This window comes from Panthera onca, chromosome B2 (genome assembly GCF_046562875.1).
Source record: "Panthera onca isolate mPanOnc1 chromosome B2, mPanOnc1 haplotype 2, whole genome shotgun sequence".
Classification (NCBI taxonomy): Eukaryota; Metazoa; Chordata; class Mammalia; order Carnivora; family Felidae; genus Panthera; species Panthera onca.
The window spans coordinates 99,481,449-99,502,947 of record NC_138343.1 but is presented as its reverse complement, the minus strand read 5'-3'; the positions used below and the strand labels follow the sequence as shown (position 1 = coordinate 99,502,947).

Genomic DNA, 21,499 nt, shown 5'->3' with positions numbered 1-21,499 from the left:
TTATTTTAATGTTTATTTTTGAGAGACAGACAGACAGAGCACAAGCAGGGGAGGGGCAGAGAGAGAGGAAGACACAGAATCCGAAGCAGGCTCTAGGCTCTGGGCTGTCAGCACAAGACCTGAGGCGGGGCTCAAACTCATGAACGTGAGATCATGACCTGAGCTGAAATTGGATGCTTAACCAACTGAGCCACCCAGGCACGCCTTAAGATTTTATTTCTAAGTATCTCTACACCCAAGGTGGGACTTGAATTTACAATCCCAAGATCAAGAGTTGCATGCTTGTCGTAGTCTCTGGGTCTGGAGTTCTCTCTTGTCCAGCAAGGGAGCGGATGCAAGATTGAAATGCAAGAGACAATAATGTCCAAGAGGAGACAAGAGTCCCAAGTAAGAGTCCTTGCTCTGTTTTTATTAGGATCAGAAGGCTTACAAGCATGATGGACGTGCACAAAGAGACAATGAAACCATGAACATTAACTTGTGGGTGTGAGGGAAAGGGGGTTTTGAAGATATGCAGTGTTAGGGGTTTGGGTCAATACAAAACTAAATCCTGGGCAGAAGGTTGTTTACAGCAGACATGAGGCACCACCTCTGTTTACCTAAACTGGTCTAGGGGACAAGAAAGACAGAGTATGCTACCTCAGGGTCAACAAGACACCTTTCTTCTGCTAATTAGCTCCTCTCCAGGCAACTTCCTCCTGCTGCAGTCTATAGCCCTGTTTACCTGTTTTTGTCCTTGCTTCCAGTGAAAGAAGCTTTCTGCTATTGTACTAAATTGGGGGGTGTTTCTGCCCTGAATACCTAATCTTGTTTACTAATCTTGGATGTTTTCATCCTGAGATTTCCTATTCCTATACCTTTGTCCTATACTGGGGGCCTTTGCCCTGTTTACCTAATCTTGTTTTACCTAATCTTGGATGTTTTCATCCTGAGATTTCCTATTCCTATACCTTTGTCCTATACTGGGGGCCTTTGCCCTGTTTACCTAATCTTGTTTGCCTAGTCTTGGATGTGTTCATCCCGTGGCTTTCTATTTCTTTATGTCTTGTTAACCCATCGGTGCAAATTCAGGGAATTCCTAACCTTATTCCCCACACACGCTCTACTGACTGAGCCACCCAGGTGCCCCTGTATTTTGTGATTTTAATTAACCATTTTCTATGATTCCATTTTCTCTCTTTTCTTAGTTTAGTTGGTTAAAATCTTTAAGATTTTAAAGTAACCTCTGCACCCAACCTATGCTCAAACTTACAACCCTGAGATTAAGAGTCACATGCTCTACCAACTGAGCCAGCCAGGAGCCCATGCACTTTTTTCCTTTAAGTTTATTTATTTTGACAGAGAGAGAGGGAGAGAGAGAATCCCAAGCAGGCTCCTTGCTGTCAACGTGGAGTATAATGCAGGGCTTGATCCCACAAACCATGAGATCATGACCTGAGCCAAGACCAAGAGTCAGAAACAACCAACTGAGCCACTCAGGCACCCCTGCACACTTCTTTACAAACACTTTTTAGTGGTTTCCCTAGAGTTTGCAATATACATTTACAATTAATCCACATCCATTTTCAAATAACAATATACTACTTCATGGGGTGTACAAGTACAAAAAAAAACTCCTAATTTCTTCTGCCAGTCCCTTATATCATTTCTGTCATTAATTTCACTTATACATAAGCACATATGTCTTAGTCCATTCAAGGGGCTATATACCAGAATACCATATACTGGGTGGCTTATAAACAACAGAAATGTATTTCCCACAGTTCCAGAAGCTTTAAAGTCTAAGATCAAGGCATCAGCAGATATGCTGTATGATGAAGACAGCATCTTTTCACTGTGTCATCACGTGGAACAAGGAACAAAGGAACACTCTAGGGTCTCTTTTATAAGGGTACTAATACCATTCAGGAGGCCTCTACCCTCATGACCTAATCACCTCCCAAAGGCCCTACCTTGTAATACCATCACATTGAGGGGTTAGGATTTCCACACATGAATTTGAGAAGGACACATTCTGTCTATAGCAATCCATATATACAAAGGCATACATAATCAAATATATTGTCATTATTTGAACAAATTTTTCTGGTATATCAATTAAAAATAAAAATAGGGCGCCTGGATGTCTCAGTTGGTTAAGTGTCCAACTCTTGACTTCAGCTCGGGTCATGATCTAACAGTTCATGAGTTTGAGCCCCATGTTGGGCTCTGTGCCTGCAGTGCAGAGCCTGCTTGGGATTTTCTCTCTCTGTCTGTCTCTCTCTCTCTCACTCCCCCACTTTATGCTCTCTCTCTCTCTCTCAAAATAAAGTTAAAAAAGTAAAAGTAGAAGTTTTTATTTTACCTTCACGTATTCCTTTTCTGATGATCATCCTCTCTTTATGCAGATTTGAGTTTCTGACTCATATCATTTTACTTCTCTCTGAAGAACTTCTAACATTTCTTGCAAGGCAGGTCTACTGGCAACAAATTCCCTCAATTTGTGTTTGTCTTTATCTTTTTGAAAGTCTTTCTTTCTCACTTTTAAGGGATAATTTTGCAAGATACTGAACTCTACTTTAGTGTGTTTTTTCTTTCCACATTTTAAATATTACATTCTAGGGCACCTGGCTGGCTCAGTCAGTTAAGCATCCAACTCTTGATTTCCGCTCAGGTACTGATCTCAGAGTTTGTGAGTTCAAGACCCTCCTTGGGCTCTGGGCTGACAGTGTGGAACCTGCTTGGGATTGTCTCTTCTCCCTCTCTCTCTCTTCCCCTCCCCCACTCATGCACTTGCTCTCTCTCCCTCAAAATAAACTTAAAAATAATAATAATTCATTCCATCTGTCTTCTTGCCTGCACAGTTATTGAAGAGAAATTAGATGTAATTTTTATCTTTGCTCCTCTATAGGTATGGTGATTTTCCCTGCTCTGGTTCCTTTCAGGATTTTAAATTAATTGTTGATTTTATGTAGTATGAAAATGATATCCTGGAGTGCCAGGGTGGCTCAGCTGGTTAATCCAGCAATAGATTCTTGATTTCGGCTCAGGTCATGGTCTCACAGTTCTTGAGTTTGAGCCCCGTGTCAGGCTCTGCACTGAGCCTACTTGGCATTCTCTCTCTCCCTGTGCCCCTCCCCAACTTGCATGTTCTCTGTCTCTCTAAATAAATAAATAAAATGATATCCCTAGATTTAGGGGGTTTTTTGGCATTTATCCACTTGGTGTTCTCTGTGGTTTAATGCCTGATATTAATTTGGGGAAATTCTCAGTCATTATTGTTTCAAATATTACTTGTTTCTTTCTCCCTTTTTTCACTTCTTGAATTTCCACTACATGTATGTTACATCTTTTGTAGTTGTGCCATATTTCCTGATATTTTTTTTTCTTTCAGCCTTTTTTCTCCTTTTCCATTTCCATTTTGGCAGTTCCTATTGAAATATCCTGAAGTTCAGAGATTCTTTGCTCAGCCATGTCCAGTCTACTAATAAACCTATCAAAGACATTCTCCATTCCTGTTATGTTTTTGGTTTCTAGCATTAGTTCTTGGTTCTTTCTTAGACTCTGCTTACATTGCCCATCTAGACTTGCATGCTGTCTACTTTATCCATGAAAGCCCTTAGCACCTTAATCATAGCTTTAAATTCCCATTCTGACAATTCCAACATCCCTGCCATACCTGAGTCTGGTTCTGATGCTTACTCTGCCTCTTCAAACTGTGCTTTTTGCCTTTTAGTATGTCTTGCAATATTTTTGGTAGCTGGACATAATGTGCTGGGCAAAAGGTACTGCTGTAAATAGGCCTTTAGTAATGTGGTGGTAAGGTGTGGGGAAGGGAAAATGTTCTATAATCCCATGAGTTGGTCTCAGTCTTCTATGTGACTCTCAGTTTTTCTTCTTCTGTTTGGTGGGACAGAATGACTAGAGTGGACTGGAGTTGGGTATCTCTTTTCCTCAGGTCAGTTACCCTCTGATAAAACCCCAGCAGGTTAGGCTCTGGTTACATAATTTCTCTTGAGGGTAGACCTTGTTAAGAAGACAGAATGCTCTGAGGTATTTCAAAACCATTCCTTTTGTCTTCTCCTTTGTGGAAGCACGAGGAGATTTTTCTCCAACACTCACTGTGAGAACCTAGTTGAGCTCTTGGAGGCAAAACTGAAAAGTGAATGAGGACTTCTGATAACTGGGTCTTCCTGGAGTTTTTAACATTCAAAGTTATCCACATTGAACCTCTAGCAATTTATCGATTACAGTTCAATTTTTCTTATCCCATAACTGGTTCTCATAGAGGTTTGTGCTCATAGGCTTCTGCTCCATTAAGTTCTGATCCTCTGTATTCATCTGTCTGTGGTTTGTCCTGTGACTTCACTTGTCTAAAGTGAAGAGTTATTGATATGTCTTTTCAGTTCAGCTTTTTATTGTTACAATGGAGTGGCAATTTCCACCTTCTCAGCATCAGACCAGAAACCAGAAGTGTCTTTGATAGTATTTTGAGTGCCAGACATTGTGAATTTTACTTTGCTGGGTGCTGGATATGTTATTCTACAGTGTTGTTCTGAGATGCAGCTACTTGGAAACCATCTGATCCTTTCAGGTCTTCCTTTTCAGTTTTGCTAGGTGTGGCAAGAGCCTTATTTAGGCTAATTATGCTCTAAGGCAAAACCCTTCGGAGTACTCTATCCATGCTCCATGAAATATGAGATTTTCTACTCTGGCTGAGAACTGCACGCTGCAGGGATTGTTCAGACAGCTCTTTTCCCTGCCTCCACTATTTTTCTGGCACATATGTGATCAGTATTCCACTGAAGACTCCGGGAGGATTCTATATAGATCATTGAAGTTTTCTCTCTCTGTACTCTCCCCTTTCTGATATTCTGCTGTGCAAACTCCAGCTCTCTTGATCTTCTTGGGCTTCCAGTCCCATCTCCTCAACTCAGAAAGCTGACTGAATTCCACCTGGACTCCTCCTCCTTACACTGTAACCTGGTAATTCTCTCTAGGCAGTATTCTAGGGAAATCATGAGGCTACCTCACTTGTTTCCTGACAAGTTATGCACCAAAGTGTAGAATGACAGTGTGGAAGACAGAACAAGTTCTCTCTAAAATGCTCAGGTCCTACTCCCCAGAACCTGGGAATGTTCTATGTAAAGGGGCTTTTGCAGACATGATTCAGTTCAGGATTTTTTTTTTTTTTTTTGTAATATCTTTTAATGTTTATTTTAGAGAGAGACAGAGACAGAGAGTGAGCAGGGAAGGGGCAGAGAGAGGGAGACGCAGAATCCAAAGTAGGCTCCAGGCTCTGAGCTGTCAGCACAGAGCCCGACATGAGGCTTGAACTAACGAACCATGAGATTGTGACTTGAGCCGAAGTCTGATGCTTAATAGACTGAGCCACCCAGCCACCCCTCAGGATCTTTAGATAGGAAGGTTATCCTGGATTTTCTGTATGAGACGAATCTAATTACAAGGGACCTTTTAAGGGGGACACAGGAGTGTAAGAATCAGAGAAAATGTGATGACAGAAGCAGGAGAGAGAGATTTAAAGATGTTACATTACTTATTTTGAATATGGAGGAAGGGGCCTCAGGCCAAGGAATGCAGGCAGCCTCTAGCAGCTGAAAAAGACAAGAAAATGGATTCTCCCGTGGTATGTCCAGAAGGAATGCAGCCCTATCAACATCTTGATTTTATCCCTGTAAGACTTATTCTTGGAATTTGACCTCCAGAACTATAAGATAATAAATTTAATCGTGTTTTAAGCCACTAAAATTGTGGTATTTTGTTACAGCAGCAGTAGCAACCTAATACAATCACCAAATGAAAGCATGGGATATGAAGAGAATACAAGAGTTTGTGAAGACACGATAGTGAAGGAAATCTTACTTGGGATCTGAAAAAAAAGTAGGACCTTTGCTATCTTGACATCCTTATTCATACGTTAAGTATGGCAACGTTAAACCCAAAACAAAGTACCAGTTGTCCCCCCCACACACACACCCAAAGAAAAAAATTTTTAAAGAAAAAAAATATATACCAGTATCTAGAAACTACATAGTCATTAACAAAGGCATATATTTACTCTGTATTGAATCAATAAAATGTACCTCTAGACAATTTTATAAACAGGATTCTCTTATTCCATAAGGAAAGAACGGTGGGGTCACCTGAGTGGCTCAGTCAACTGAGCCTCCAACTCTTGGTTTCAGCTCAGGTCATGATCTTGCAGTTTATGAGTTCGAGCCCCAGCATCGGGCTCCGTGCTGACAGTGTGGATCCTGCTTGGGATTCTTTCTTTCTCTCTCTCTCTCTCTCTCTCTCTCTCTCTCTCTCCCCCTCCCTCTCTCTCTGCCCCTCCCCTGCTTGTGCATGCACTCTCTCTCAAAATAAAAACTTAAAAAAAAAAAAAAAGTGGTGGAAGTCATAAAAGAGAGACAGCAAGTCCATTTCTAGCATCAATGACATTTCTGGAGAGAACTGTATGCAAGCCTAACACATTAGGAAGTTTTTTCAGTTTCACATAGGAACAACAAAAAAATGAAAACAGTAGATTCTGGAAAATTATTAGCTGCTGCTAAATAGCTAACCACATAATATCAGTAATTTCAGCTGACTCTGTCAACAAATTTGTTATGATCAACTATATAGTACATAATGAACAAATGTGTGGATTTCCTAACATTTCTATAATGGCCTTAACGAGTAATTCCCCATGATGAACCTTAGCCATATAAAATCCTATTAAATAGAATATCCTTGGGGCACCTGGGTGGCTCAGTCAGTTAGACGCCTGACTCTTGGTTTCAGCTCAGGCCATGATCTCATGATTTCATGGGTTCGAGCCCCACATCAGGTTCTGTCCTGACAGTTGGAGCCTGCTTGGGATTCTCTCTCCCTCTCTCTGCCTGTCCCCACTAGCACTGTCTCTCTCAAAAACAAATCAAAACAAACAAACAAACAAACAAAGCCATTTTAAATAGAATATCATTATTTGTTAAGCAAAAGCCACCTATCGCATTCAGTGTCAGAAGCAGTATTGTGACAGCTACAAAGAGACTGTAGTTCCAAGATTCGTTTGTAAGTGATAGCAGTTAAATCAGTAAGACAGACCAATGGTGGAGAAATTAATTTGTGAAGTTCTAGTCTGACAAAACATTTCGTAATTGAAAAATAAGATTCATTTTACTAAATTCCCAACATTTATCCTCATATCCTCATTTACAGGCAAGGAACTAAAAACACGTTATGTTCTTTTCAGAATATAAGACTTTATTATCCTCTTCAACTTAAGGTAGAACTACATCACACATTAGATGAGTTTCTTTGCAAGATTACAGGTCTCAAGAATTTTCCATTCTACTTCCTTACCCTTTTCTCCAGTTTTCTAAACGCATAATGTATTAAATAGGATTACATGTGGCTATTACAGCATGACTTAAACAAGAGGAAAGGTATTTCTCCCTCACACAAAAGGCCGGAGGTAGGTAGTTGCAGTGCCTTCCCTGCCTGAACAGCAGCAGTCACAGGTTAGGAATGACGTTCACACTCAGGACCCAACAGGTCTTCTGGGACTGAACCCGGCACCAGGCTCACTTCACTTCATTGGAAACAGCACAACAGCATGAGGTTTGTTTCAACAGGAGGCTTTACTCTGGCACCCAAGTGTCAGATCAGGTGTAAGGGAACAAGATCATCTGGGTGGGTGCAGAAGCCATGCTGGCTTAGAAACTTCAGGCTCCCCAAGAACCAGTATCTCTTGAAACAGCCATGAATGTAGCTTCCAGGGATCTTTGTAATAGGAACCACAGTGCTTGAAGCACCTGGCTGGCTCAGTCAGTAAAGGGCATGACTCTTGATCTCAGGGTTGTGAATTCAAGCCCCACATTGGGCATGGAGCCTATTTTTGAAAGAAAGAAAGAAAAGAAAGAAAAGAAAGAAAAGAAAGAAAGAAAGATTTAAGAAAGAAAGAAAAGAAAAGAAAAAAAGAAAAAAAAAAGAAAAAGAAACAGTGCTTCAGGAGGCCCAGTCCATATTTTCCGATGGGTATTTACAGTTGTCATATAGTCTTCCTGGTCTAGATACCATTTACCAATAAGGGGTCATTTTTAATCATAAGCAATATTGCCTGACATCACAGTTGACATTCTATTATTTCATCTTGTAGATTTCCAGGGAAAACAGTGCCAAAAGTTAAACTTGAAGTCATTCTACCATGGAGAAAAAGAAAGGGTTCTATTATTAACCTTCTTTATTCTTGGCAGTCCAGGGCAGCATATCAAGATCCAATCTTCTATCTTGTTGCTTTGCCACTCGTGGCTTCTATTTCCAAGGTTACTTTCTAGTCCCAAAAGCCTGCTGAAGCTCTGGCCACCACATCCATGTTCCAGCAGGAAGAAAGAGAAGATGAACTGGCCCACTTCCCTTTATGTCTTAAAATTTAAGGAAACTTTCCAGAAGCATCTATCACTCAACACTTATAATTCCATGTCACTGGCCAGAACTTAGTCATATGGCCACATATATGCATACACATGGGCAAATTGATAACCTGAATAATTCTGGGATTGTTACAAAATGAAAAAAGAGGGGCGCCTGGGTGGCGCAGTTGGTTAAGCGTCCGACTTCAGCCAGGTCACGATCTCACGATCCCACGATCCGTGAGTTCGAGCCCCGCATCAGGCTCTGGGCTGATGGCTCAGAGCCTGGAGCCTGTTTCCGATTCTGTGTCTCCCTCTCTCTCTGTCCCTCCCCCGTTTATGCTCTGTCTTTCTCTGTCCCAAAAATAAATAAACGTTGAAAAAAAAAATTTAAAAAATAAAAAAAAATAAAAAAAATAAAAAAAAAATGAAAAAAGAAAAAACAGATACTGGGTCAGGTAATTAGCAAGATGAGTCAGAAATAGTATGATGAAGAAGCAGGAGAGACTCAAAGAGTGAGAGGGACTTGACCATTACTGGCTTTAAAGAGAAGAGGACCATAGCCAAGCAATGTATGCACCCTCTAGAAGGTGGAAATGGCTCTCAGAGGATAGTAAGAAAATGGGACATTGATCCTTCAATTGTAAAGAACTGAAATCTGCCAATAACTGAATGAACAAGGAAATAAGAGTCCCCAACCCCAACCTCCAGTAGAGAATGAGGTCCTGCCAACACTCTGATTTTAGCCTAGCCCATGTCAGCTAGCTGACCTACACTTGTGTCATTTTAAGCCACTACATTTGGAGTCATTTGTGACAGCTGCAATAAAAAATGATACACTTACCTTAATGAAACTTCCAATTTAAAAGACTTACCAGAGAAGGGTCCCTATAGTCATTTATATCATATTTTAAAAAATTCAATTCATATCTGGTCCTTAATTACTCTGGTATATTAAACTGTACTACAATTGGAAATGTGTGTAGAGTCAACAAAACTAGTAAAATAGTGAACTGAAAAGCTACACAGTCAATTATTTTATATAAAAGCTCCAAAAAGTTTGTTACTAGTTACTATGAGAAACATTTCATCTAGGAGTGATTTCTAAGGCAGTATCTTGAGTTTCCATAAATACAGAACCTTCTGACTCAGAAGGGATATCAGTAAGAGAACCAGAATTCTCCATCTCCAAGTTCAGTGGTTTCCCCTGTTCATAACTCAGGTTTGAACTATCTTTCATTTGAATCTCTTGCTCTTCCAGCTCCAAAGGTTTCTCTGAGGCTGGAGCTACCACATCGTCATCTTCACTTTCATGCAGAAAGCTACAAATCATGTTGGGTCTATAGGAGAAATCATTGTCCTTGATCTGCAGCCATTCCACACCACCTGGTAAGGGAGGGTGAGGGATGGGAGGACAAACCAAGAAAGAAACATGAAAAAGGAATTTCAGTCACTGAAGTAGATTTCTCTTTAATTTAAATTTTCATCCTATGGATACACGTCAAAGTAAAATCCCAAGGTAAAGCAATGAACAGGGTGCCCATAACTACTGATAAATAATCATGGAATTTCCATCTTATCTGGAGATCTTAGAATGCCTATAGTGTATGCAACATCAAAATCACTAAAAACGGAATATAGTCAATAATATTTTAGTAACTTTATATGGTGACCAGTGGGAACTACACTATATGGTGAGCACTTTGTAATGTATATAATTATCAAGTCACTATGTTGTATGCCTGAAACTAATATAATATTGTATATCAACTATACTGCAATTAAAATTTTTTCTTAATTCAGACTAAAAATAAATCTCTAAAAAAAAAATCACTAAAAGTAATTAACTTTAGTTACCATTCCAACCTCCTTTTCCAGAGTCCAATTCCCAAATCATCCTGAGAGATCACTGAGCTCTCACTGCCACCTCACACCTTATAGAAAATTCTGTCACTTCCATACGATTTTCTCCTCAGTTTTCGTAATGGATGATACCACCCTATCGTCTTTCAAGTCAACAGTAACATGTCATTTTGAGTTGGAACATCCAATGATGAAGTAAGACACCTCTCCAAAAAAAAAACAAACAATAAAAAACAAAAACTTGAAAAAAATTGTTTTCCTTCTCGTACTTACAAAGCCCTAACCCATCAATGAACCCCCCATAATCAAGAACTGCTTCTGGCACAAAAACAGACACATAGACCAATGGAATAGAATAGAAACCCCAGAACTAAACCCACAAACTTATGGCCAACTAATCTTTGACAAAGCAGGAAAGAACATCCAATGGAAAAAAGACAGTCTCTTTAACAAATGGTGCTGGGAGAACTGGACAGCAACATGCAGAAGGTTGAAACTAGACCACTTTCTCACACCATTCACAAAAATAAACTCAAAATGGATAAAGGACCTGAATGTGAGGCAGGAAACCATCAAAACCCTAGAGGAGAAAGCAGGAAAAAACCTCTCTGACCTCAGCCGTAGCACTCTCTTACTCGACACATCCCCAAAGGCAAGGGAATTAAAAGCAAAAATGAACTACTGGGACCTTATGAAGATAAAAAGCTTCTGCACAGCAAAGGAAACAACCAACAAAACTAAAAGGCAACCAACAGAATGGGAAAAGATATTTGCAAATGACATATCGGACAAAGGGCTAGTATCCAAAATCTATAAAGAGCTCACCAAACTCCACACCCGAGAAACAAATAACCCAGTGAGGAAATGGGCAGAAAACATGAATAGACACTTCTCTAAAGAAGACATCCGGATGGCCAACAGGCACATGAAAAGATGCTCAACGTCACTCCTTATCAGGGAAATACAAATCAAAACCACACTCAGATATCACCTCACGCCAGTCAGAGTCGCCAAAATGAACAAATCAGGAGACTATAGATGCTGGAGAGGATGTGGAGAAACGGGAACCCTCTTGCACTGTTGGTGGGAATGCAAATTGGTGCAGCCGCTCTGGAAAGCAGTGCGGAGGTTCCTCAGAAAATTAAAAATAGACCTACCCTATGACCCAGCAATAGCACTGCTAGGAATTTACCCAAGGGATACAGGAATACTGATGCATAGGGGCACTTGTACCCCAATGTTTATAGCAGCACTCTCAACAACAGCCAAATTATGGAAAGAGCCTAAATGTCCATCAACTGATGAATGGATAAAGAAATTGTGGTTTATATACACAATGGAGTACTACAGGGCAATGAGAAAGAATGAAATATGGCATTTTGTAGCAACGTGGATGGAACTGGAGAGTGTGATGCTAAGTGAAATAAGCCATACAGAGAAAGACAGATACCATATGTTTTCACTCTTATGTGGATCCTGAGAAACTTAACAGAAACCCATGGGGGAGGGGAAGAAAAAAAAAAAAGAGAGGTTAGAGTGGGAGAGAGCCAAAGCATGAGAGACTCTTAAAATCTGAGAACAAAAAAAAAAAAAAAAAAAAAATCTGAGAACAAACTGAGGGGTGATGGGGAGTGGGAGGGAGGGGAGAGTGGGTGATGGGCATTGAGGAGGGCACCTTTTGGGATGAGCACTGGGTGTTGTATGGAAACCATTTTGACAACAAATTTCATATATTGAAAAAAAAAAAAGAACTGCTTCAATGATGCTAATCATTTCTTCTTTTATCCTTCTGACCCTTTCAGTCAAATATTTTCAGTGGTTCCTCATTAATTTCCATAGCAAGCCTTAGTTATACCTTTAAAATGCCATTAGATATCTCTAAGATACCACAACCTATCTTGCCACCCTGTTCACACTTCCATCTGCTCCTATTCACCACCAGAAGCTAAGTCTTCTGTGACTGTTTGTTGAACCATCCTTATGGCTGATGCCATGTCTTCTCATATGTTACTACTATAAAATCTCCTTCTATCAAAAGTTGATTAGTCCTTTTCCCTCCAGCCAGCTTCAACCATTCTTTCATTATTTTTTTCCTGCAATACCATCATTCGCATAGTCACCAGGTTCAAAATCTTGAAGCCATCCATCCTATTGCCTATTCTGTTATTTAGCTTAAATATTTGGCACATAACAGAAACTTAAAATAAGTTGAATGAAACGGGTATTGAGTCCCATTCACACATGTCCGTTTCAGTGTGACTGACTTTAGAGTGCAAACTCCCAGAAGGCAGGGCCCACATCTCCTTTTCTTTTGTTCTGCCTGCAGCATATTGCCATGTTTGGTAGCCTCCAAGATGGTCCCCAAAGATCTTCACCTTCCTGGTATTCATGCCCCTGTGTCGTCCCTTCCCATAATAAATAAGATATGGCAGAAATGACAGAATGTGACTTCTAAGGCTAGTTCATAAAAGATATTGTGGCTTCTATGTTGTTCTCACAGATCACTTGATCTGGAAGAAGCCATCTGCCATGTCAGGAGCGCACTTGAACAGTACTATGGGTAGGCAAGGTCCTGAGGCATCCTGCTAACAGCCAGCATAAACCAGCCAGGCATGTGAGTGAGCCAACTTATATTCAGATGTTCCACATTACTCAAGCCTTCAGATCCCTTCTTCAGTCCAGCCAACATATTGACGGTAACCTCAAGAGAGACATTGAACCAGAACCACCTGGCTAAGCTGAACCACCTGGCCAAATGCCTGATTCACAGAAACTGTGTAAAATATTTTTGTTGTTGTTTTAAAACCATTAAGTTTAGAGGGAATTTTTTATGCAGCAATGCATAACCAATATAGCCTTGAGCTAACTAACGTATTGGATTAAACAAAACACGCAAATCTTCCCACCGTCGACCTGGTGGTTTATTAAAGACTCTAGGAAAGGAAATTCTACAACTTCCTGCTTTAAAAAAATATATCAAAATAATAGCTAAGCTATCTGATATGTATCTGCCTTTCAAGTCCATTCTAGAACTTCAAGTACCTCTTTCTTCCTGTTAGTTTATTTTATTTTATTTTATTTTAATTTATATTTTGTTTTATTTTAGAGAGAGAGAGACAGAGTGTGAGTGGGGAAGGGGCAGAGAGAGAGGGAGACACAGAATGCAAAGCAGGCTCTAGGCTCCAAGCCGTCAGCACAGAACCTGACACGGGGATTGAACCCATGAACCATGAGATAATGACCCGAGCCGAAGATGGACACTTAACCGACTGAGCCACCCAGGCACCCCTCTTCCTGTTACTTTCACGAAATGCTAAAAATGGGGATAGTTTTGGGATATACATGTTAAGAACAAAGATTTTTTATGTACTTATATGTAACTGGTATAATTAATTTCTACATGATTAATGTGCCTTCATATGTTTATTCCTCAAATATAATAAATCAAGCCACAAATATTCATCACTAGGGTCATGTTTATCAGAGTTTGAAATATGTCTTTGAGCAATGAGCTTTTTTTTCATTAGCAAATTTTTTAAAATGGAAGAATAGATGACACACAATGTGACATTAGTTTCAGGTGTACAATACAGTGATTTGAAAAGTCTATATATTATGCCATGCTCACAACTGCAGCTACCATCTGTCACCATACACCATACGACACTATTACCGTACCATTGACTATATTCCCCATGCTGTGTCTTTTATTCGAGTGACTTACTCATTCCATAACTGGAAGCCTGTATCTCCCACTCCCCTTCACCCATTCTGCCCATCCCACCACCCCCACCCCTCTGGCAACCACCAGTTTGTTCTCTGTATTTATGGGCCTGTTTCTGCTTTTTGTTTATTAGTTTGTTTTATTTTTTTATATTCCATGTATAAATGAACTTACTTCACTTATGAGCAATGAACTTTTAAGCTTCCAAGTAATTGCTCATCTCCACAAATATGTGCCTACTATGGATGGGTTCAAGAAGCACTAGTTCAAAGTCTCTACTCTGGGATGACCAGCAATTGGAGAAGGCTCAGCGGATGCAAATTAAGAATGAGATTTAGGGGCACCTGGGTGGCTCTGTCATTAAGCGCCTGACTTCAGCTCAGGGCATGATCTCACCATTCCTGAGTTCAAGTTCCACATCGGGTGAGCTTGAGCCCTGATTCAGGAGAACATGAGCGCTGCATCGGGTAAAACATGAGCCCTGGATGAGCCCTGCTTCTCTCTCTCTCTGCCCCTCGCTCATTTGTGCTCCCCTCCAACTCAAAAAAAAAAAAGAGTCTTCGGTCTAAAACCTGTGAGTCCTTCCCTCACATATAGAGCCAGCTTCTTCCAGTTGCAAGCTTCTTGGGAAAGGTTGCCACCGCTGCCACAAGTTTCCAGGAGATCCTCTGGGGTTACACCTTGACGACACAGATCCTGTCGTCTCCATTTACAAAGAAGTTTTAATTAAGGGGATGGGGTGGGTAGCAGCTGCTGAATTCCCTAGGGGCTGAAAATCTATCAAGTTTCTTGACAAACTCCTCACAATTGTTTCCACGCAAAGCAGATAAAAGATTTCTCATACGTCTCTAGTGTCCTCTGCCACACCATAATTCAAATAAATTTTAAATCTATGTTTGATACTTTTCATGGAACACCCTCAATTTTCATATTACATAGCTATTACTACAAAGTACAGGAATGTCCTGGCAGCAATGTGTCATTATCAAAGCCGATACTAAATCACCTACTTTCAGAGAACTAAGTGAACTAACCTATGTTTTCTTCTCCTTCCTTCTTTTCTGTCAGAAGAGTTCTTGTCATGCTGAGCTTCTTCATTGTATGACACTTATATTTTAACACCGTTCTATTACTGCCTTCTGCATCACCTAGAACATAAAATGAACTCAATTATTTTATTGTTGATGCCATCAAATAGTCATGTTAAGCCCCAACAATTCCGGTTCAGAGTCGCCTGGGTGGCTCAGGTGGTTGAGCGTCCAACTTCAGCTCAGGTCATGATCCTGTGGTTCGCGGGTTTGAGCCCTACATCCGGCTCTGCACTGGTGGTGCTGAGCCTGGTTGGGATTCTCTCTCTCCCTCTCTGCCCCTTCCCCACTTGTGCTCTCTTCTCTCTCAAAATAATTAGTAAACTTAAAAAAAAATTTTTTAAGTAATAATTCCAGTTAAAGAATTACACTAAACTACTTCCTGTAGAAATAGTGTAGTAAGTTCAAAATTTAACTCATCCCTCCTGCTCCCAGCACAGAGAAGTAACAGATAAAATACATAACAACTGAAGGCAAAACGGGACTCAAAAACAGCAAACATCTCCAGAGGACTAAAACACAAAACTGCGAGTGAAATTAAAGCTATAGGCCTGTTAGGCTCCAGCCCTGAAGTACAGAAGTGGGGCCAGGAAGCTGGCCTTACAGGGTAATGAGGTCTCAAATTCTACCACTCAAAATGAAGCACCGAAGTCAGACCTACTACCTGCAGCCAGAGACTGGAGTGAGGACATTCCCAATCACGAAAGAAGGCTCAGAAAAAAACTTGCTGCCTGAGGGTACAGCTTTATAGGAAACTGTGGGCACGGGCAAGAGGGAGGATGAGGCTCTGAGCTACAGGTGTGAAGCACAATGAAAATTTGCACATGCTGTTACATGAGTGTAACCGATACTACCCTTTAGAAAGGATCACAGTCATATCTGTTTGGTTGAACCACATGAAACGGTCCATATTCAGTCCAAGCTGATCACTTCATATGGTTAAACCTAACACACACTCAGCAACCTAGTAATTCCATTTCTAAGCATATATGTTAGAGACATGTTTACATACATGCACAAGGAGACACACAAATACTCATGGCCGCATTTCTGCAATGAGTTAATATGTATAATTAAGATCAGAGGCTCTGGACCAGACAACCTGGGTTCAAATCCTGGCTGTCGCACTTCGTGTATGACCTTTGGAATGTTACCTACCTCTCTGTGCTTCAGTGTTTTCAAATATAAAATGAAGACAGCAATGGTACCTACCTCACAGATGTGATGAGGATTAAATGAGTTAATACATGTGGCATTTAGAACAGTGTGTAACAAATAGAAGGCATTCAATAAATGTTCAGAGGTATCAATATTTAATGGTAAAAATAAAAGTGATCAACCTGTCCAGTAACTGGAGAATAAATTGCGGTATGGTCACAAATAGAATACTAAGCAACAGGGAAAATAGAATTATACATACCGATATGTATAAATCTCAAAACCTATCTATAACTGAAAAGGGTTATAGAATGATACATGTAATTTATATCAAGTTTGAAAATATACTAAAAGAAAAGCTATTTATTGTTTGTGGATGGATGGATGTGTATATACATATACATATATATATATACATATATATACATGTATATATATATAACAAAATCAAATACAGGAAAGAAATACATCAAATTCAGAATAGTGATTATCAAGACAGAGGAAGGGACATATGTTTAGAGAGAGGTATACAAGAGGCTTCAAATGTATCTGGAATGTTTTTTAGCTATCTGGCAAAATGGTAGGATTTGATACAGCTAGACAATGGATACATGAGATGTTTAACATTCACTGTACATAAGTGTGTAATATTTCACAGTAAAAAGATCTGAGTCAGCACTGCAAGCACTTACCATGTTCAACATTTTCTTCAAAAATAACACAGGTCCCAAGAGTGTCTGCAGAAAAGTTGAAAGCAACTTGTTGAGAAATAACAATGACTTTCTGTGAGAAGCATATAAAAAACGAAGTTTCATCTATCTGACATCCTCCTACCTTCATACTCTCCAGCAAAAACATAACTGTCCACTTGCAGAATGGGCCTCTCAGTGTCAATTCCCTACAACAGAACACAGGATCATAAAAAAATCATCACTACAAAAAGCCTTGCAGGGTTGGGTGAAATAAGTGAAGGCAGTCAAAAGATATAGACTTTCAGTTATAAAATAAATAAGTCCTGGGAATGTAACTTACAGCATGGTGATTCTACTTAATAATACCATATTGTACACTTGAATGTTGCTGAGAGTAAATCTTAAAAGTTCTTGTTATGATGGGATGCCTGGCCAGCTCAGTCTGTAGAGCATGCAACTCTTCATCTCAGGGTCCTGACTTCAAGCCCCACAATGGGTACAGAACTTACTTCGACAAACAAAAACTCTATAAGAAAAAATATTGTAACTGTGTGTAGTGACGGATGTTAACTAGACTTCTTGTGGTGATTATTTCCCACCACACATGCAACTATTAAATCATTATTGTTGTACTCCTGAAATAGAATGTTATATGTCAATTTTATCTCAATTAAAGCCACAAAAGAAAGAGCACTCAATACATAACCTTGCTACCAAGGAGAGTGATCTCCACAACTGGGGAACCTCTGGAGCTTGAACTAGCAAGTACAAGATAAGCTAAAAATGCTCTGAATACAGCAGTTAAGGGCCTGAAGAACACTTAATTCATATCCAAGGAGTAACGTGTATTTCAATCAACATCCTCCTCAAGTTAAAGTAAGAGCAGTGTTGCCCACAATAGCTGAAAGATTTTAAAGTGATAAAACAGATGGTAACTTATGACACCATAGCTCAAGTCAACAGCAGAGCTTGAGGTCTTACAAGTTTAGTACGAATCTTTTCTCCCTTCTCCAAGTGGCGTCTGCGTGCACATCTGAGCTCTCTACGCTGCGTTTTTTCTCCCGCACTCACTATCTAAAACAATGTGGGTTTTTTTCAAAATGTATTGTTCCATATCAAAATGCTACGCCCTCTAAATCTTTTTTTTTTTTTTTTTTTTTTTTTATTTATTTTTGGGACAGAGAGAGACAGAGCATGAACGGGGGAGGGGCAGAGAGAGAGGGAGACACAGAATTGGAAACAGGCTCCAGGCTCCAAGCCATCAGCCCAGAGCCTGATGCGGGGCTCGAACTCACAGACCGCGAGATCGTGACCTGGCTGAAGTCGGACGCTTAACCGACTACGCCACCCAGGCGCCCCTACGCCCTCTAAATCTTAAACTCTCGCCAGCCACACATTCAGACCCTCAGGCCGAGTGTGGCATTTTCTCCCACAATCCCTTTGTACTTCTACCTAATTGTCCTTAGAATTCAATGCTTTGTAACGAGGAATAGATCTTCGGGGATACGTATTTCTTTCATTCTTGTTTAAATGTAAGAAAACCTACAAATATCCTCTAACTCTAGAAGACTCACCAAAATCTTGCATTTATTTTCACATTTTGATAGAAAGTCTGAGTCAATAATTCCGGACAATTCCACCAGAACCAACTGCTCCTGGTGGAAGAAAGAGGAGTTAACATGCTAGCACCGCAGTGTGCAGAAAGAGGCAGTTAACAAGAGAAGCCAAAACTCCCCAATGCAACGACCCCAACCTTTGTGAACACTAAGTCCTGCTTTCAACGAGAGGAAGCAAGCGACATTACCGAAAGCGACTGCCTCTACTTCCCCATTCTAACGACCGTGTGGCAGTCAGGGCAGGGGCCCGCCCTCCTGGCCTTACGCGCTGGGGACTCTGCCTCCCGCCAGCCGCATCCCGACTCCCTGCCCCACACGCCGCCTCCGCCGCACAGGCCGCCGCAATACCACTCACTGCCTCCTCTTCTTCCTCTTCTTCTTCCTCTCGGCTCCGCTCCTCCGTCGCCGCCATGATACCGCACCTTTTCGGAACCTCCGAGTCACAGGCCACGCCCTCCACGGCCGCCATCTTGAGTACGGGCGGCAGCTCCCGGTCCGGCTGCCGCTCTGACCCCGCGGACTGCTCCTGCCAGGACGCGAGATGGCCGCCTCCGTGCCCACGTGGAAGTCCGGTCCGAGCCTCCTCCTTGTTCCTTTCTGGAGAGCAGGCGCTGGGCTCTAGTGGCTGCTGGCCCGGGACGGCCTACGACCGAAGACGCCTTCGGACTCTGGGCCCCGGGTTAGGGGAGAGAACTGGGGAGGGAGAGATGATAAAGCAGGTGCTTGCAAAGAAACCACTTTGTGGGAGGGAAACGGAGAGGCCTCGCTTTGCCCCGAGCCTACATTTCTTGGAAAGAAATTCTTTAAAGCGTGTGAGCACTGCCCTTCAATTCAAGTTCTCCGTGAAACGAGTTAAGGGCACATTTCTTTTTTTTTTTCAATTTATGAAATTTATTGTCAAATTGGTTTCCATACAACAGCCAGTGCTCATCCCAAAAGAAGGGCACATTTCAATGTAATAGGTAAGGAGCACGCGCTGCGCTGCTCAAAAAAAAAAAAAAAAAAAAAAAAAACCCGCTAGAAGATGGGCTTGGGTTTCAGGCAGGCCAGATCGCCATAGGTGCTGTAAGACAAACATTGTCCTGGGAATACAGAGACCTGGGGAGGTGGAGTTTTGAACAGGATTTTCTCAAACTCATGGTTTCTCTGATTGTAAAATAAATGATCTTTGTACGTGAGACAGGATGATCTAGCGCTGAAGAGCATGAGCTTTAGGGCCTAATACTTGTCCAGTTCAGCAGCATTTTTAGCAGCAAAATCTTAGGCAAGTTGGTTATTGTGAGGATTAAATGAGACAATACATGTAAAATTTAGTCCAGTATTGGGCATATATTAAGCACTGAACTATATTTTATCTGTTAGTAGTGACATACAAAATTTTAGAGTATTGACTTTTTTTTTTTCCAAAAAATTTTTAATGTTTATTTACGTTTGATGGTGGAGAGAGGGAGACAGAATCTGAAGCAGGCTCCAGGCTCTGAGCTGTCAGCGCAGAGCCCCACATGGGGCTGGAATCCAGGAACCGGCAGATCATGACCTGAGCAGAAGTTGGATGTTTAACCGAGCCACCCAGTTGCCCCTAGAGTATTATCTTTTAAAAAACACTTTGGGGTGGGGAGTGGGGGGAGGGCTGGTAGCTCAGTGGGTTGAGCGGCTGACTCTGGACTTTGGCTCAGGTCATGATCTCAAGGTTTGTGGGTTGGAGCCCTGCATTGGGCTCTTTGCTGTAAGCATGGAGCCTGCTTAAGCTCCTCTGTTTCTCTATCTGCCCCTTCCTCATTCGCGCTCTGTCTCAAAAATTTATATTAAAATTATATATATGTACATATATATATACACACACACATATCCTTCTTTTTTTTTTTTAATTATAAACACCTTTTTTGAGGTAGTCAGTTTGTATGTTTTAAACTTGTTTTCTCACCATATGTAGTATCATGGATGTTTATTCCAAGTTTTCCATGGTAAATACTGATCTACATCATAATTTTTAGTAATGCGTAATGTTTATTGTGTAATATTGATATTACACAACGCTTGGGGCACCTGGCTGGCTCAGTGGGTGGAGCATGCTACTCTTGATCTCCTAGTGGTAAATTTGAGCCCCGTGTTGGGTTAGAGATTAACATCTTTAAAAAATATATTACATAACACTTTAGTAAACATCTTTGTACTTTTTTACCCAGTTGCCCCATTAAAGAAATAGGATATCATAGCTTTAAAAAAAAAAAGAGCACTTGGCCTGTTAGAAGTTGTAGATTTGGGGGCGCCTGGGTGGCACAGTTGGTTAAGCATCCAACTTCAGCTCAGGTCATGATCTCACGGTTTGGGGGTTTGTGGGTTCCAGCCCCATGTTGGGCTCTGTGCTGACACCTCAGCCTGGTGCCTCCTTGGGATTCTGTGTCTCCCTCTTTCTCTGCCCCTCCCCCGCTCATGCTCTGTCTCTCAAACACAAATAAACTTAAAGCAAAATCGTTTTAAATTGTAGATTTGAATTCTAGCTCTGAAATGTAATAATTGTGATCTAGGACAAACTGCTACACTTTCTAAACCTCAGTGTTCTTATTTATTAAATGAAGATTAAAATATTTTATACGTATTGTATATTTTATATTTGAAGATTAGATCATGTTGTAACTAAAAGTGCTTTGTTGGGGTGCTTGGGTGTCTCATTCAGTTAAGTGGTTAAGCGTCTGACTTTGGGTTGTGGCCCAGGTCATGATCTCACGGTTCACGGGTTCAAGCCCCGCACTGGGCTCTGTGCTGATATTCTCTGTCTCCCTCTCTTTGCCCCTCGCCAGCTAGGGCTCTCCCTCTCTCTCTTTCAAAATGCATAAATAAACTAAAAAATAAAAAAATAAAAGTGCCTTGTAAATTGAAAAAATACAGAAAGTGTCAGATTTTATTGGAGTAAAAGGGAAGATAATGAGAAGGACAATCCAAGCTGAGGGAACAGCAGCCACAA

General features: G+C 40.9%; 1 protein-coding gene across 1 annotated transcript; it reads right to left on the bottom strand.

The window, feature by feature from the left end:
* Positions 1-9,133: 9,133 nt before the first annotated feature.
* Positions 9,134-19,112, bottom strand: GTF3C6 (general transcription factor IIIC subunit 6). The gene is made up of 6 exons (XM_078447220.2): positions 18,890-19,112; positions 18,493-18,573; positions 17,061-17,124; positions 16,919-16,963; positions 15,015-15,128; positions 9,134-9,779 (listed from the first exon to the last, which is right to left on the bottom strand). The coding sequence occupies exons 1-6, from the start codon at positions 19,001-19,003 to the stop codon at positions 9,481-9,483; spliced, it is 717 nt and encodes a 238-aa protein (XP_078303346.1). The 5' UTR covers positions 19,004-19,112; the 3' UTR covers positions 9,134-9,480.
* Between the last annotated feature and the right edge of the window lie 2,387 nt (positions 19,113-21,499).

What these genes read in the sequence shown, in the direction of transcription:
- GTF3C6 (XM_078447220.2), bottom strand. Translation starts at nt 19,003, where the DNA reads ATGGCGGCCGTGGAGGGCGTGGCCTGTGACTCGGAGGTTCCGAAAAGG. An exon ending in TTTTGCTGGAGAGTATGAAG is followed by an intron (nt 16,964 to 17,060) that starts GTAGGAGGATGT and finishes ACTTTTCTGCAG; the next exon opens with ACACTCTTGGGACCTGTGTT. An exon ending in GGAAGGAGAAGAAAACATAG is followed by an intron (nt 9,780 to 15,014) that starts GTTAGTTCACTT and finishes CTCCCTTACCAG; the next exon opens with GTGGTGTGGAATGGCTGCAG.